The sequence below is a fragment of the Somniosus microcephalus genome, chromosome 10 (assembly GCF_052327205.1).
Source record: "Somniosus microcephalus isolate GS21.2 chromosome 10, FLI_Smic_1.0, whole genome shotgun sequence".
Taxonomy (NCBI): domain Eukaryota; kingdom Metazoa; phylum Chordata; class Chondrichthyes; order Squaliformes; family Somniosidae; genus Somniosus; species Somniosus microcephalus.
The window spans coordinates 205,378,715-205,396,615 of NC_140996.1; the positions used below are offsets into that span (position 1 = coordinate 205,378,715).

The 17,901-nt window shown below is 42.6% G+C and overlaps 1 protein-coding gene across 1 annotated transcript in view; it reads left to right on the forward strand.

Annotated features, from left to right (window-relative positions):
• The first annotated feature begins 12,425 nt into the window (after positions 1–12,425).
• Positions 12,426–17,901, forward strand: part of mgat4a (alpha-1,3-mannosyl-glycoprotein 4-beta-N-acetylglucosaminyltransferase A) — a 259,273-nt gene continuing 253,797 nt past the window's right edge. The window contains exon 1 of the mRNA XM_085999510.1: positions 12,426–12,920. Within this exon, the coding sequence (XP_085855636.1) occupies positions 12,827–12,920 (94 nt within the window). The 5' untranslated portion in view covers positions 12,426–12,826. The remainder of the gene's footprint in view (positions 12,921–17,901) is intronic.

The following is a 17,901-nucleotide window of genomic DNA, read 5'->3' on the forward strand; positions in this document are numbered from 1 at the left end:
CTTATCGAAAGCCTTCTGAAAGTCCAAATACACCACATCCACTAGTTCTCCCTTATCTATTTTACTAGTTACATCCTCAAAAAATTCCAGTAGATTAGTCAAGCACGATTTACCTTTTGTAAATCCATATTGACTTTGTCCGATCCTGTCACTGTTTTCCAAGTGCTCTGCTATTACATCTCTTATAATGGACTCTAGCATTTTCCCCACAACCGATGTCAGGCTTACCAGTCTGTAATTTCCCGTTTTCTCTCTACCACCTTTTTTGAATAGTGGGGTAACATTAGCTACCCTCCAATCCATGGGAACTGTTCCAGAGTCTATTGAATGTTGGAAGATGATCAGCAATGCATCTACTATTTCTAGGGCCACTTCCTTAAGTACCCTAGGCTGTAGATTATCAGGCCCTGGGGATTTATCGGCCTTCAATCCCATCAATTTCCCTAACACCATTTCCCTACAAATACTGATTTCTTTCAGTTCCTCCCTTTCATCAGACCCTATGTTCCCCGACATCTCTGGGAGGTTATTTGTGTCCTCCTTTGTGAAGACAGAACCAAAATATGTAATTAATTGGTCTGCCATTTCTTTGTTCCCCATTATAAATTCCCCTGATTCTGACTGTAAGGGACCTACGCTTGACTTCACCAATCTTTTTCTCTTCACATATCTATAAAAGCTTTTACAGTCAGTTTTTATATTGCCTGCAAGCTTACTCTCATATTCTATTTTCCCTTTCTTAATTAATCCCTTTGTCCTCCTTTGTTGAATCCTAAACTGCTCCCAATCCTCTGGTTTACTGCTTTTTCTGGCCAATTTATATGCCCTCTCCTTGGGTCTTATGCTATCCCTAATTTCCCTCGTTAGCCACTGTTGAGTCACCTTTTTTGTTTTATTTTTATGCCAAACTAGGATGAACAAATTCTGTAGTTCATCCATGCGGTCTTTGAATGTTTGCCATTGCCTATCCACTGTTAACCCTTTGAGTGACATTCCCCAATCAATCCTACCCAACTTGCGCCTCAGACCATCATAGTTTCCTTTATTTAAATTCAGGACCCTAGTCTCTGAGTCAACTACTTCATTCTCCATCTTAATGAAGAATTTGATCATATTATGATCACTCCGACCCAAGGGGCCTCGTACAACAAGATTGCTAATTAATCCTTTCTCGTTACATAATACCCAGTCTAAGATGGCCTGATTTCTGGTTCGTTCCTCGACATATTTGTCCAGGAAACCATCCCGTAAACACTCCAGGAATTTCTCCTCCACAGTATTGTTACTAATTTGGTTAGCCCAATCTATATGTAGATTAAAGTCACCCATGATGACTGCTGTGCCCTTATTGCACGCTTCTCTAATTTCCCTTTTAATGCCATCCCCAACCTCCGCATTACTGTTTGGAGGTCTATATACCACTCCCACTAACGTTTTCTGCCCCTTGGTATTTTTCATACAGGTTCCACATCATCAGAGCTAATATCCTTCCTTACAATTGTTTAATCCCTTCTTTAACCAGCAATGCTACCCCACCTCCCTTTCCTTTTTGCCTATCTTTCCTGAATATTGAATACCCTGGATGTTGAGTTCCCAGCCTTGGCCACCCTGGAGCCATGTTTCCGTAATCCCAATCAAATCATATTCGTTTACCTCTATTTGCACAGCTAATTCATCCACCTTATTATGAATGCTCCTCGCATTAAGACACACCTTCAGGCTTGTTTTTTTAATGCTCTTAGACCTATTAGAATTATTATTTACTGTGGCCATGTTTGATTTAAACTGTTGATTTGTCTGACTGCCACTTTTGTTTTTCTCCTTCCTATCTTTTGCTTTTATCCTTGTTTCCCTTTCCTCTGTCCCCCTGCTCAGGTTCCCAACCCCCTGCCATTTTAGTTTAAACCCTCCCCCAGAGCACTAGCAAACACTCCCCCTAGGACATCGGTCCCGGTCCTGCCCAGGTGCAAACCGTCCGGTTTGAACTGGTCCCACCTCCCCCAGAACCGGTTCCAATGTCCCAGGAATTTGAATCCCTCCCCCTCACACCATTCCTCTAGCCACGTATTCATCTGAAATATCCTTCTATTTCTACTCTGACTAGCACGTGGCATCACAGTCATGATGCCAGCATATGTATTGCAATGCATTAAGCTGCCAGTCATCTTTGCAGGCCATGAACTTCTGTACACAGCCTATCTCCTAGCAACCTAGAATGTTCATTACTTTTGGCTGTGGCGATCACTCAGTGGCCTGCAAACAGGAACATAGGGAAATAGCATCCAGGATGGAATTATGTCATCCATCCTTCATTTTATGAATGCCTAACTCTTTCAAGTGGGAGATTTCTGCCCCAGTGCTTTTGGCTTGCCAAAATAATACGGTGTAATGGATTCTGCCCAATTTTCTGATTGGGTTTGCTTGATTTAGATCTATTTGGCAAGTCTATGCCAACATTTCAAAATAGTTTGTGGCCCACTGAACTCATAAAAACCCTCTCCCAAGAGGGATGGCAACCTAGAGCTGTTCAGGAGATCACATAGGTGTATGAATAAGAGAAAGGCCCTCCAAAGGTGATCATTGGAATGTGCTGCATTACCATAGAAGGGGAGATAAATCAAAATAGATCTGTGAGTATTGCCTCTGGCTCCAAGAAATCCCCTGCTGCAAAGTAGGCAACAAAACCAAAGAAGTCGGCAAGTTCCAAAAAGGCAGTGAAAGTGGTCACTCATAAGAAAACGTCTGTGGTAAAGAAGCCCCAAGAAGCAAAATGGGGCAAAAAGAGTTTTGTGCAGCAAGTTTTTAGTGAACACTTTTAATGAAATGTTGTGGCAGAACCACTGAATGACTCTGGCTAACTGTATATAATTCTCTTTAACGATGTTCTAACACCAGCCTAAACCTGTACCATTGTGTTAGGCATTACTGTGTTTTGTATATAGAGTTTGCATGTACGGGGCGTGGCCACTTTAAGAGCACGGGAAAACGCAGGCAAACGCGATGACATCACGTCGCAAACTACGGGGCTGCCCAGGAGTCCTCGTGGCATCTCCATTGAGTAAAGACCTGTTTAGTTGTTCTCTTGTGTCGATCTCCGTTATTTGTTGAAATTCGTTAATTCCTACAATGTAGCTTTTATTGGAATATGATTTGACATTAAAAAATTAAGTATTAATTCCACTCGGATATGATAAACAGTGAACACTATGGGGGTTTCATTATTGTATAATTTTGAAGCTAGCTCAACCCCATGTTTAAGAGCAGTGACACTATTCTCCTGAAGATAGCATTGACAGACACCAGTCCTCAAGAACTGGTGACTCACCCACCAGTTGGAGGTGTGGAGCTTTAACAGCAGCTGCTTGCCTCTCTGCAACCCAATCAAACTGAGCAATGGAAACTGAATTGTTCAGCATGTTTACATACTTGGCCTCTTGGTAATACCTTACCGCAGTTGTCATCTTAAGCCTCAAAGTTCCTCATCAACTATATGAAGAATATTTGTCTTCAGCATGGTGGAAAGACCTATGTACAAAGGTTGTGACATACAAGGCACGTTAATGTTCGAGACAACCAAGTCCAGGTACTTTTGTAAGGGGCTTTGGCAAAGAGACATTCGTGGCCTTAGGATGTCCAAATGCGCTTTACAGCCAATTAATATTTTGAAATGCAATCACTGTTGTAATGTATGAAACACAAAAAAATAAATTACCAGATCATCGGTTCATGATATTTGTTGATGGGGATAAATGTTGGCCAGGACACCAAGAGAACTCCCCTGCTCTTAAATAGTGCCATGGGATCTTTTACGTTCAGCTGAGAGGACAGATTGTTTAACGTGTCATCTAAAGGACAGCACCTGTGACAGTGCTACATTCCCCCAGTACTGCACTAAAGTTCCAGCCTAGATTAGAGGCTCAAGTCCTGGAGTGGGGCTTGATAGCACAGCCTTCTGACTCAAAGGTGAGACTTATGCTGAACCAAGGCTGACGCCTTAAAAGCTTCTACAAGTATGTAAAAAGAAAAAGATTAGTGAAGACAAATGTAGGTCCCTTACAGTCAGAAACAGGAGAATTTATAATGGGCAACAAGGAAATGGCTGAGCAATTAAACAAATACTTTGGTTCTGTCTTCAGGGAAGAGGACACAAATAACTTTCCAGAAATGCTAGGGAACCAAGGGTTTACTGAGATGGAGGAATTAAAGGAAATTAGCATTCGTAAAAAAATAGTGCTGGAGAAATTAATGGGACTGAAAGCCAATAAATCCCCAGCGCCTGATAATCTGCATCCCAGATTACTAAAAGAGGTAGCCATGGAAATAGTGGATGCATTGGCTGTCATCTTCCAAAATTCTATAGATTATGGAACAGTTCCTGCAGATTGGAGGGTGGCAAATGTAACCCCACTATTTAAAAAAGGAGGGAGAGAGAAAACAGGGAACTACAGACCGGTTAGCCCAACATCAGTAGTAGGGAAAATGCTAGAGTCTATTATAAAGGATGTGATAACAGGACACTTTGAAAATATCAACGGGATTAGACAAAGTCAACATGGATTTATAAAAGGGAAAATGTGTTTGACAAATCTACTGGAGTTTATTGAGGATGTAACTGGTAGAATAGATAAGGGAGAGCCAGTGGATGTGGTGTATTTGGATTTTCAGAAGGCCTTTGATAAAGTCCCACATAAGAGGTTAGTGTGCAAAATTAAAGCACATGGGATTGGGGGTAATATACTGGCATGGATTGAAAATTGGTTAACAGACAGGAAACAGAGAGTAGGAATAAATGGGTCTTTTTCGGGGTGGCAGGCGGTGACTAATGGGGTACCGCAGGGATCAGTGCTTGACCCCAGCTATTCACAATATATATCAATGATTTGGATGAGGGAACCAAATGTAATATTTCCAAGTTTGCTGACGACATGAAACTAGGTTGGATTGTGAGTTGTGAGGAGGATGCAAAGAGGCTTCGAGATGATTTAGACAAGTTGAATGAGTGGGCAAATACATGGCAGATGCAGTATAATGTGGATACATGTGAAGTTATCCACTTCGGTAGGAAAAACAGAAAGGCAGAGTATTATTTAAATGGTGATAGATTGGGAAATGTTGATGTACAAAGGGACCTGGGTGTCCTTGTACACCAGTCACTGAAAGCAAACATGCAGGTGCAGCAAGCAGTTAGGAAGACAAATGGTATGTTGGCCTTCATTGCAAGAGGATTTGAGTACAGGAGCAAGGATGTCTTACTACAATTATACAGGGCCTTGGTGAGACCACACCTGGAGTACTGTGTGCAGTTTTGGTCTCTGTGATGAAATATTCCATTCATCACTCGTCAGTATTTCTCTGCCTGTGACTGTGGTTGGTTTCAGTTTCATTTCCATTGTATTGTACTGTGTGTAGGGCTCCGCCCATACCTGGCTCCTATGTAAGCTGGCCCAGCCTGCAGCACATCCAGTACGGCAGACCTCTGGATGGAAGATACATTCTCCTCTGTGTGTTACCTTCTAAGTCAATAAAAGCCTTGTTTTGTTTCGCTAACATCGAGTCTCGGATTTATTGAGGCACATCAGTCTCCTTACCTAAGAAAGGATATACTTGCCATAGAGGGAGTGCGAAGGTTCACCAGACTGATTCCTGGGATGGCAGGACTGTCGTATGAGGAGAGATTGGGTCGACTAGGCCTGTATTCACTAGAGTTTAGAAGAATGAGGGGGGATTTCATTGAAACGTATAAAATTCTGACGGGGCTAGACAGACTGGATGCAGGGAGGATGTTTCCCCTGGCTGGGGGGTCACAGTCTCAGGATATGGGGTAGGACATTTAGGACTGAGATGAGGAGAAATTTCTTCATTCAGAGGGTGGTGAACCTGTGGAATTCTCTACCTCGGAAGGCTGTGGAGGCCAAGTCACTGAATATATTTAAGAAGGAGATAGATAGATTTCCAGACACAAAAGGCATCAAAGGGTATGGGGAGAGAGTGGGAATATGGTATTGAAATAGAGGATCAGCCATGATCATATTGAATGGTGGAGCAGGCTCGAAGGGCCGAATAGCCTACTCCTGCTCCTATTTTTCTATGTTTCTATGTTTCTAAATCAATCTAGGGCTCTCCTGGTCCTTAGTTCCACATCATCTCTCCAAGCTTCAGGAACAAAGAGGTAGAAATATGCACTGCCCAATATCCAGCTCCATTGCTGTCAATGGAACTGAAATAAAAACAGAAAATGCTGGAAACACTCAGCAGGCCAGGCAGCATCTGTGGAGAGAGAAACAGAGTTAACGTTTCAAGTTGTTGACCTTTCATTGGAACTGGAAGAAATTAGAGATGTAACAGGTTTTTAAGCAAGTGCAGGGGTAGGGAAAGAGGGGAGGGGAGTAAAGCACAAAAGGGAAGGTCTGTGTTAAGCTGGAAGGCAAGAGAGATTAAATGACAAAACGGATGATGGTGCAAGGCAAAAGGAGATGGTAATGGGACAAGTAAAGAAACAAAAGATGGGTCTAGAGGAGGTGTAAATGGGAATGGCAGAATCATCAACAGCTGCCATGTGAAAAAATGGGGGCAGGGATTATTATCTGAAATTGTTGAACTCGATGTTGAGTCCAGAAGGCGGCAAAGTGCCTAATCGAAAGATGAGGTGCTGTTCCTCGAGCTTCATTGGAGCAGTGTAAGAGGCCGAGGACGGAGTGGTCAGAGTGGGGGTGGAGTGGGAAATTAAAGTGACAGGCAACCGGAAGCTCGGGGGTCATGCTTGCAGACTGAACGGAGGTGTTCCGCAAAGCAGTCACTCAATCTGTGTTTGGCCTCCCCAATGTAGAGGAGACCGCATTGTGAGAAGTGAATACAGTATACTAAATTGCAAGAAGTACAAGTAACATATAGAAAGATAGAAGATAGGAGCAGGAGTAGGTCATTTGGCCCCTCGAGCCTGCTCCACCATTTAATGAGATCATGGCTGATCATCCTGTTGTAGGAAAAATGATTCCTCGGAAACTAGACTTTGAGTAAGAGAGACAACTTTATTAAATAACAGAGCTCTGGGAGAAGCGTCTGCAACCACGCGGTCTGTGAGAGCACCTTCTCCCCGATTGTAGTACGTGCCGAGCTTATATACAATTCCAAGAAGTTGGTTTTAGATCATTTACATTCATCCAATCAATTCGTTTATTAGCACATATCGTTATTTTCCTCCAGTCAGGAGTTTACACACTTGTGTTGCCAATTCTGCCTCTTCAGGTCTTCATTCCGTCTTGTTCCCCGGCGGAATGTGATTAGTTCGATAATAGGATACAAGTGATTCGTTCGATGATAGGATACCAGTGAACCTTGTTAGTCCTCAGTGATTCAATTAGTCCCAGTCAGGACACGAGATGAACTTTGTTCCAGCCATGCGTAAGCGTGGCATGTCTCACTGTGCAGTGATTCAATTAGTCCCAGTCAGCGAATTTGTTGTTTGTGTCTTTTCCAGCAAAATCTTGTCCAGCAATCTTGTCCAGCAAAATTTTATTCTAACAATCCAAACTCAGTACCCATTCCCTGCCTTCTCCCCATGTCCCTTGATCCCTTTGGCCTTAAGAAATATATCTAACTCCTTCTTGAATATATTTAATGAATTGGCCTCAACTGCCTTCTGTGGTAGAGAATTCCACAGGTTCACCACTCTCTGGGTGAAGAAATTCCTCCTCATTTCAGTCCTAAATGGCTTACCCCTTATCCTTAGACTGTGACCCCTGGTTCTGGACTCCCCCACCATCGGGAACATCCTTCCTGCATCTAAATCGCTGTTTCTATTGAGGATCTGAGCCCATGGTGTGAGCCTGTGATTTTTTCCCCCCTTCTCACCACTAACAGACCCACTGTGTTTCTCATGCATTTTCTATTTGCTGCATATTCATCTTTTTTTTCTTTCTTTCTTTATTTGTTGTTATTTTCTCATGCTTTTGTTTCTATGGACCACTTGTGTGTCTTTTACCTCCCCCACAACCATCTGCACATTCTTCTGTCCTTTTTATATCTCTGCTGATGATATTTTATATAATCTAGACTTTTATGAAGGATCTATGAAGCTCATAATCCACTTTCTCTCAGTGATTGGTGTGTAGGTTGATTCTCTTTCCAAGATCACTTAAAAAAGCCTGCCTATCTTTGAGTCTTCACTTCTGATGAAGGGTATACATCTACAACCTTATCATCTGTCTTATCTTCTGTAGGGGGTGGTGTGGTTGGCACGTGCGCCCAGTCAGTTATGCCCCTGACTGTTTGTGAGCGGTTCGAATCGCTCCCACGCCCCTGGGTTCTAGACACCGGACTTAGGTACAGGCGGCGATACAGAAAAGACTCGAGTAGACAGGTGGTTTGGATGTAAGAAAACCAAGATTTTATTGAAATAGATATTAACACAATCTTATGAGAATTTACTAGTATAAGATTACAGGCAAGTACAAATAACTATACTTATACAGGGAATGGGGAACACACGGCACATTGAGGGAAAACAAACTATCTTAACAATCCCCTTATCCTTATCCCACCCCTTATACCTAACTAGATTAAGCTATGAGGGGCCAGAATTCATGCTCACCAATCCAAAATAAAGCCAACTGTTAACGAATGCGAGTTTTGAAGTCTGGTCTCTGGTCCTTCTAGGTACCCCGTCGCCACATGGTCTTCAGGGGCGCGGTGCTAGGTCTGCTACTGCAACACACCTTCTCCCCTCCGCTGCCGTCATCGTCTCATCGCGATGGGTTCTCCTCTTCTTCTCCCTCGGGCGGTCAACGGCGGCACCGTTGTGCCTACAGGGCAGTTGGCAGTTTTAACTGCCTAGATTTTCCTACCCAAGGTTAGGAATGCCAGTCTATTCGTCGTGGCGTGGCCACCTGCGTTTTCGCAGTGTTCAACAAGGAATGTTCATCTTCCCAAGCGTCAGCTTATAACTAGGTGCTTGGTTTTCTTATCAATACGTTTTTCGCTGCCCTGCTCTGCCCTTATCAAGTTATTATCGTCTTCTTCGTCTCTACTCATCTCGTCTCGTCGGACTACTATACAAGTCCGGGGCTACCTGCTCAACTTCGTCTCGCCCCTTTCTGCGGCCTGGGCATCCTGGATGGCTATGGACTTGGGTCTCGTTCCCCTCCCCTGCTGTTGGTATGGTGTAACTGGTTACTGTAAATCTGCTACGGGGAGAGAACCCGCCACGAGGCCAGGGCACGAGTACGAGCAGCAGCCCAAGAGGCTGGAACCATGAGAGCAGAGCAAGAGCCAAGAAGAGCAGAGAGCAGAGTGAGATTACTACCCGGGGCCTGCAGTTATACTCCTTACGATAGCCCCTTATCTGTGCGCCAAATCAGGTTAGTTCATTGTTCCAATCTTGGCGGGCTAGTTTAAATAATTGTAGCAATCTAAACTAACTGTTTTTAGATGGCCGGTGATCGCACCCACTGGCCTGATGTCTGAGCTGTTTTGTTATTAATGCATCTTAATCGGCCTGTCCAGCCTCGATGGCTTCCTTAAGCTATTTCCAATTATTTATGCAAACAACTTGATGGCCTCAAGTATAGGCCTAACTGGTTTTGGTCTGTCTACGATTTGGCTTAATGCATATTCAGAGTCCTGCTGTCTGCTTTTCAAAATAAAAAAGTCCTTCTTCACAGAAACTGCATTTTAGGTTTCGATTTCCCCAAAAGCTGCTTGTGCCACAGAGTCCAAGCTTTTAAAATCTTGCAGGCTTTTGGCCACGAGGTGCGGATGCCATCTTTGGGTACCCTTTTTCTTAAAATGTCCATGCAGGGTCCCTTTTATTATTAATAACCTTTGGGGAAATGTGGAAATTTTGCGAATCTTACACTTCTTACTGATGCTGACTGACCTGCTGTGTATTTCCCAAATTTTCTGTTTATATCATCCCACTACTTAGTCCATTGTTCAAGATAGCAAGTGGAATGCATCATATTCTCTGACAAATTTGGATTTTCATTGAGGAGGCGGGTAGGAGGCGAGACTACAACTTTCAGGGTTGTAGTCCCGCCTCCATCAAGTTCTAGCCAACCCACGCGATTTTGACTTGATTGACCTTGTTGAGCCCGCCCAGTGGGCTCAGCAGGCCAATTAAGAGCCACCCGGCAACAGGTGACGTCACAGATTGACATTTCATCTGTCAAGACCTTTTGACAGATGAAATATCAGCGTTTCACAGCTGTTTGAAGCTGTCAAACACTGACAATCTGTAATTCCTTCCTCTCAGGATGATTTAAAGATCTCCCCGGAACAGAAAGCTGAATGCTGCAATTTTTGACAGATTGCGGCCATTCTGCTTTCTGTGCCGGTGAGATGAGGGACTCCCGAGACCTGAAGGGAGGAAGGCTGTAAAGGTAAGTAAAACTTCTTTAAACACTTTAAACACACCAAACACACTTACCTCTTCGCTCATGCACCCATCACTCACCTGAACACCGGACATCTCGACCCCTCCAAGCCCTTCAGCCCGACGGCCCACCTTGCTAACTTGGCATGGTTTGGAGCTGTCGGGAATCCCGCACTTCAAGAATGAAAATAGGGATTAGGCTAAAAACTGCCTGTTAACTACAGGCAATTAATTGGCAGTAATCCCCTTCCCGCCTCGGGGAAGCGGGTCCCAGCACGGGTCGGGTACCCGCCTCCTTTGAAACTGGCATGGAGGCGGGTTGGGGGTGGGATAGGTTCGTGCCCCCCGATATCAACCCCCCACATGCCTGCAATCCCGCCTCCACGGCCCAATGAAAATCCTGCCCACTTTGAGTCCCTGCCTTGCAATGTCATCGAACACATCATCGATGAAGTTATCAAATATGATGGATGACCAGGACAATTATGCCCTTTCCCCTTTTTTGAGAGAGATAGGCTCAATGAGTCCCCCATCCACCCGCAGAGATTTTGGAGCAAGGGTACACATTGCAGATAAAATCCAAAATTTGACACATGCCCACATAATCCCAACAACCCACAACAAGGTGCTTTATGAAACACTTTATGAAAATCCATTATAACATTATAATTGGGTCTTCCCTGAGCCCCAATTTCATATTAAGCCATAACTTGTTCTATGCATTGCTCACAAGAATGAAATCCTGCCTGTTTCTGAGGGGTAAGAGAGCGCAGAAGTGATACGGCTAAACCCAGATCTTTCTATTAAGACAGGCAGGGAACTTTATTATCTGAATTACAGTGAGTGGCAAAATAAAAAAATTCTTTGGGGCACCGGGAATGGCAGTTTGAGATTCATTTCTATTTGCTGTGTTCAATTTTGAAATCAAAACCCAGGAGTCAAATCAAATCAAATCAAATCAAATCAACTTTTATTGTCATTGTTAGTGCACAAGTGCAGTACAACGAAATGTAGGCTTGCGGCTCCCGAGAGAGTACATTTAGATTAAGACATTTAAACATTCAACATACATTTGGCTTGTAATACATTAACATAAACATAACCATAATAAAGTGCATTGGCAGATGTGCAGGCTTTAGAGTTTATTTGTGGAGTTCAGTAGGATGACAGCCCTGGGAAAGAAGCTGTTCCTAAATCTGGTCGTACGGGTGCGAATGCATCTGTAGCGTCTCCCAGATGGCAGGAGGGCGAACAGACTGTGGCTGGGGTGGGTAGGGTCTTTGATGATGGACCGTGACCTCCGTAAACAGCGTTTCTGGTATATGTGCTCTATGGTCTTGAGAACATGAACTTGAGAAATGATTTCCGTCCCATTCAGTCTCAACGCAACTGGATGTACTCATTGGATTTGGAGCGCTCGCATCATCATCTCATTAAAACAAGAACTGCAAACTCGAATTTGAATTCCCATAGATTTTTTATAAAAAATAATATTTAAAGAACAATTGTTTAACTTGGTATTCTTGTTCTTCAAAATTTTAAATTATAAATAAGTATATTTGAAATATATATTTACTTAAAAGTTAAAACATGGTGTTTGGGAACTTAGGAGTGACACTATCTTTAACGACCTTTATACACAGTCCCAACGTGCCATATAAGGCAGTCTAAAAAAAATTCACAAACACCAGGAAGGACTGTCAGAACTCGAACAGACGTTTTTGCTCCTTGTTTTTTGCGCATTGTTTTTTTTTCCCGTTAAGTTGCAGCAGTGGATAAATTTATTGTTTCTTTTTCCTCTTCATTTCTTTTTTTAAAGTACATTCAATTCTTGCACCCAAAACATCAAACATTTCAAACTCGGCTCTGGAACCAGTCACCACGGGCAAGACAGATATTGACAGGAAAAGGAGGAGGTGGGGCGTGAAACTGCGCGGTCGATTGTGACGTACGCCTGCGACAGATGGCCCAGTTAGCCATTCCCGAACAAGGATTGCACTTCGCCCCTCGGTGATTGGACGGCGAAACGTCAAGAGGGCAGCCAATGAGCGCGGAGAGTGGGCGTGGTTTGTCGCCGCCGGCGCTCGGTTGGGTAAAGCTCAGGCAAGTGAAGGTTTTGTGCCTCTATTCTGCCTTTCGTGCTTCCTGGACGCCGTGTCTGTGTTCGGAGCCAGCAGTTGCTACATTGAGGGCTTTATTTATTTATTTTTTTTGCATCTATCTGGAGTTCCTAAGCTTAAAAAAAATCCGTACAGAAAGTAGAGACAAAAAGAAAACCCAAACCTTCATTTACAAGAGCCTTCGGGATTTAATGTGCATAAACATCTATGTTATAAATAATCTTTAAGGGGGCAGGCAGAAGCAGCGAGACACGGAGCGTGTGCGCGGTGCGGAGAGCCCCAGCTCTTGCTATGAGAGAGACGGCGAAACTCCGGCAGCGACTCGGTGGGCAATGAGATGAGGCTCAGAAATGGGACTGTGGCCACCGCGTTAGTGTTTGTCACCTCCTTCCTCAGCCTGTCCTGGTACACAGCCTGGCAAAATGGAAAAGGTACAGTTTATGTTATCCTATCTACATGCACTTTCTCCCTGCATTTAAATGTATATTTATAAAATTCAAAATTATTTCACACTCTTTTTTGTGTATGAATTCAATTTAAACGGCCACGTTTAGCGGTATGCGGGATCATAATTAGAAAGCAACTCCTCCTTTTGTAGATTAAATTGGTCACGTTAAAGGTGCAGCTGCCAAATCTCTGCATTTACTGAGGAATGTTTGTGTGCAAGAGGGGGCTAATTGAAACGCACATTCGTGTCACATTTGAAGCCCCTGGAATAAGTAGGAAACTGGCCAGACTGAGATTGCTTTTGTGTGTTTTCTATTATGGTCTTGTGTTCGGATGACTTCTCAGAGACAGACTTTGAACAACATGAACAGATGGAATATGAGTGTGTGTAAGTCTTGTACATTAGAAAAGGGTCATCCACATGCGTGTAGAATAAATATAGTTGAAATATGACATTTGTTTTATAAGTATATAAGCCATAGAAAGTTCTGAGTGTTCTAGTTTCTATGACTGTTCATCCCTTGTGGCTAATGGTGCGACTTGAGAATTTGCCAATCCACAGGTATTAGAAAAGAATCACAGGCTCTCAATTTAAATGACTTTAACAACTGTTGGCTTTGCTCATTTTTAGTCCAGTAACCTGAAGTATAGTTCAGTGAAAACCCCCTAAGACAGTATGGAGCTAATATTCACCTAATGAATTTGGCCTAATCTGTTTGAAGAGATTCTTCTCCCACTCCCCATAGAGGTTGCATGAAATCTGCCCAGAAGGTGATTTATATTACTGGAAATTAATTGTGGTTAAACTGACTTTACATCAGCGATGTGAATGCGGTTGCAATGGCGGGTAATAGATTCTTATGTCCCAGCATAGATGCTGCCCTAATACGGGTGGTTCTGTTTTCTTTGTACATGTGAAAGGCTGATTTATATAATCTGCCCACAGGCTGGGAAGGGAGACGAGCACTGAGCTGGTGTTGGTAATCTGTTCAAATAGACCAGGTGGGAGATGGAATGCAGTCTGGCAAATTCTAAATTGATTTACTCATTTTTCCTGCTTCAAGGGACAATGCGGGTGGTCTCCAGCCATGTCCCCTGTTGGTGTACTTGGATGAAATACAAAAAGTCTTGCGATTTCAGACTCAACTAGTGTCTGTGTTCGAAAGTGTGAACGCTAATCGTCTACAAGAGGATATATTGTACCTCTCATACGAAACCAGGCAGTGCAGTGTCAACTTTCTTTTCAACAGTGTAAAAAATCCCCCGGATTACATCTCTGTCATTCACTTAACTATAAACAACAACAGAAGCGTAATTAGACAAAAATGAGCGCCGAGCCAAATAAGCAGATATTGGGACGAGTGACTAAAAGCTTAGTCAAAGAGATGGGTTTTTTTTACGGAGACTTTATATAGAGCCTTTCACAAACTCGGGGCGTGCCAAAGCCTTTCTGCCAATGGTGAGGCAAAGGTGGTAGGAGATGCTAAGAGGCCAGAGTTGGGGGGATAACGTTAGGGAAGACAGAACTCCACAAATTTCTGACCCACAAAATACACAATCAAATGCAATGAGCAGTGCTCAGAAGCTTCTGAATTGTTAGACATTGTTTCAGTCACTGTTTTCAATTATTAAAAAATGGCCCAATAATTACTGTCAAAATAACGGCGAGGCTAATAGCACTCACTGTTATTTAAGTGTAAATGTTACAGCAACTTTAGGTGAGGGCAGATGCGTGATTAAACACGGAAATCGAGAAGTTGCTGTTGGAGATGCGTTAACTTCCCGAAAGCAGCACCTTGCTGCCTGGCTTCCCATTCAAATGCATTGAGCGGCATGAAGTTCCTGTCCTTGCACAGTAGATACGAAGTAAACTCACCACAGAAAGTTAGGGTTTGTCTATTTCAGTCTAAGTGCCCTTTTAACAGTGTTATTTACTGCCAGTCAACCTCTCTGGCACTGAAAATTAACAATTACAAATGTGAAGTCTCATTCTTTCAGGTTTTAATTGTTGTTGGAGATTTAAAAAATAAATAATTTTTTTTACTTTTCCTTTGTCTTTTTCTCTCTTAATCCAATCTTTCTTTCCCTCTCATTTCTCTTTCTGTACCTGATTTGACATTGAATTCCCCATTTTAAATTACACTTCCTGGTTCAGACATTGTGCTATTAATATCATAATCATTTCATAGACTATACAGCACAGAACCAGGGCCAACTGGTTTGGCCCAACTCATCTGTGCTGGTGTTTATACTCCACATGAGTCTCCTCCCATTCTATCTGCCTCATCTCAGCCTTTCAGTATATATTTCTATTCCCTTTTCTCTCGTACTCGTCTAGTTTCCTTTTGAAAGCATCTAAGCTATTTGCCTGTGGTAATAAGTTCCCCATTCTAACCACGCTGAGAAAAGACATTTCTTCTGATTTCACTATTGGATTTATTAGTTAGTAACTATATTGTATTTATGGCTCCTAGTTTTGGATTCTCCCACAAGTTGAAACATTCTCTCCACATCTACCCTGTCCAACCCATTCATCATTTTAGGTCGTCTCATTTCTAAAGATAAAAGCCCCTACCTGGTCAGTCTTTCCCGATAGCTGTAATCTCTCCGTTCTGCTACCATCCTTGTCAATCTTTTTTGTGCTTTCTCTAGTGCTTCTATGTCTTTTTTATAGTATAGAGCCCAAAACTATGCACAGTACTCTAATTGCAACCTGACCATGGTCCTATACAAGTTTAACATTGCGACCCGACCAGGGTCATGGACAATTTTAACACAACTTCATTACTTTTTAAATTCTTTACCCCTTTGTTAGCCTTTTTAATTGCTTTGCTGACCTGCGATGCTGCTTTTAATGATTTGTTCACCTGTTTCCCTAGATCCCTTTTGCTTTTCTACCTCACTCAGTTTCTTACTTTCTAAAGTGTTTCTACTTTTCCTACCAAAGTGCACCTCACATTTATCGATGTTAAAGTTCATTTGCCACTTCACTGTCTAGTCTACAAGTTTTCTGCAAAGCTTCAATCTGATTGGTTAATGGAAATACACAGTTGCTTGCCCTGTTCCCTCAGATCCCAGATGCCTGGTAGAGGGTGCGGTGCTGTTTCCATCTCCCACGCCCAACAACTTGCCATGCTATGTATCATTGGCAAGGGCAAGTCTAACTAACGGCGGGCACTGATCGTTGACCGGTTACAGGAATATTGGGCCATTAAGTCTTGTGCAGTCCAATGAATGGTAGGGCACAAGCTGTCAGAGTTCAGAACTTGTTTTGATAAATGTTGCACTGGTTGCATCTATATTGCGGACAGTGCGCATTAGTACCAGTTCGTGACCATCTCTTCCAGATGGTCTCACATCACAACAATTTCTCATTCCAATGCAAATCATTCAGTATTATTCTGTACCTTTTTTGATCTGAGTTTGAAGAGAATGTAAGTGATGTGAAACTGGTCCAGACTGACATGCTTACATTGTTGGTTGAGAGTAGTTCCTGGAGCCTCCTGTATGCATATTGTGAACACAATCCAGCACTTGTGTCAAATGACCAACTAATGACTATCCACTCATGGAAGATCTTTTTGGCCCCATATGCCTGGTGAAGGGAGATCGGAACTCGGTCAACCCTTGTACCAATAGCACTTGTACAACCATTGTTTTTGAAAACCTACTTCAGATGTTAGGATTGCATTAGGATCATTTTCATTCCATCCAGTTTTCAGCATTGCCAGATGTCTGCTCCACATATCCAGTCTCAGTGCTGATGCGCTGTGTTTTTCGAGTGGGCAAATCAATAAGACATGGAATGATTGTGTGCAAAATGTTTATTGATGTATAGCAAAAGAAAATAAGTGTGTAATAATGTGATATCTCTTGTTACTTAAAGTTAGCCCTTTTTTTAGTTCTATAATGCTACAAACATTTACACGGAGAGATAGCATTTGTTCCTTATAACTGGCATATAGACATTTACAGATAATCTTTGCATACATTGTGTTGATCTATCATGCTGTAATGTTTATATTAATATTCTATGATATACTGGCATTGCTTGATCAATTACCAAATATCATTTGTTTAATTTGGAATCCGTTTAAAAAAAAAAATGAAAACTGAAACCCTTATGGCTCCAGTATTGATGCTTATGTTTCAAAAACTTTCTTTTATTTAAAAAAAAAAAAAAAAAAAAAAAAATTGTGCAGCTCTTGAAGAGGACAGCACATGCTGGAGCAGTGTTTCTGGACTGCAGCCCTCGTCTGTGTGATCTATTTTCCTTTGTCAGTTTGGCAAGTGAATGTAACTGCTCTGTGACTGTGGTGGCCACCACTGCCAAACTTGAACTTGCTCTTGCGCGGCATCCATGTACACACTTCCAGCGAGAGCCATTTACATTGAAAAGAGCTTGGACTCCTGGATGTTCTTGCATGGGCTCATCATATGGGGATAGATGTAGAAACTGGAACTTTTTTTTACCTTCACAACAATGGTTATTGCTATTCCTACAGGTGTTGAATTTTTAACCTCCTGGATGTTGGAAATAAGCCAAAGAGAGCATGTATGTGTGATTAGAGAACTACAGTTGCCACTGTATTCTGGATAAGGGACTTCAATGTCCACCATCAAGTGTGGTTCAGTCAAATCACCATGGATCAAGTCCTGAAGCTGTCCAACTGGTGGTGAACATAAGGCCTATTTGACCTTAACCTCTTTAGCCTATCTGTTGCAGACATGTCTGTCCACAATAGCAATGGCAAGAAGTCTCATCTTCACATTGAGGCCTATCTCCATCATGTAAAATGCCATTACTATAGTGCTAAATGGGACAGATATAGCAGCCCAAAACTAGGCATCTCGAGGCACTGTGGGCCATTGCAGCAGCTGTTATCATTCAGCTCTAGACCTTGCCACAGTATTGCTCCAGACAGGAATGGAAAAGCTGGAAGCTAGGTGAGTGTAGCTGTTCTC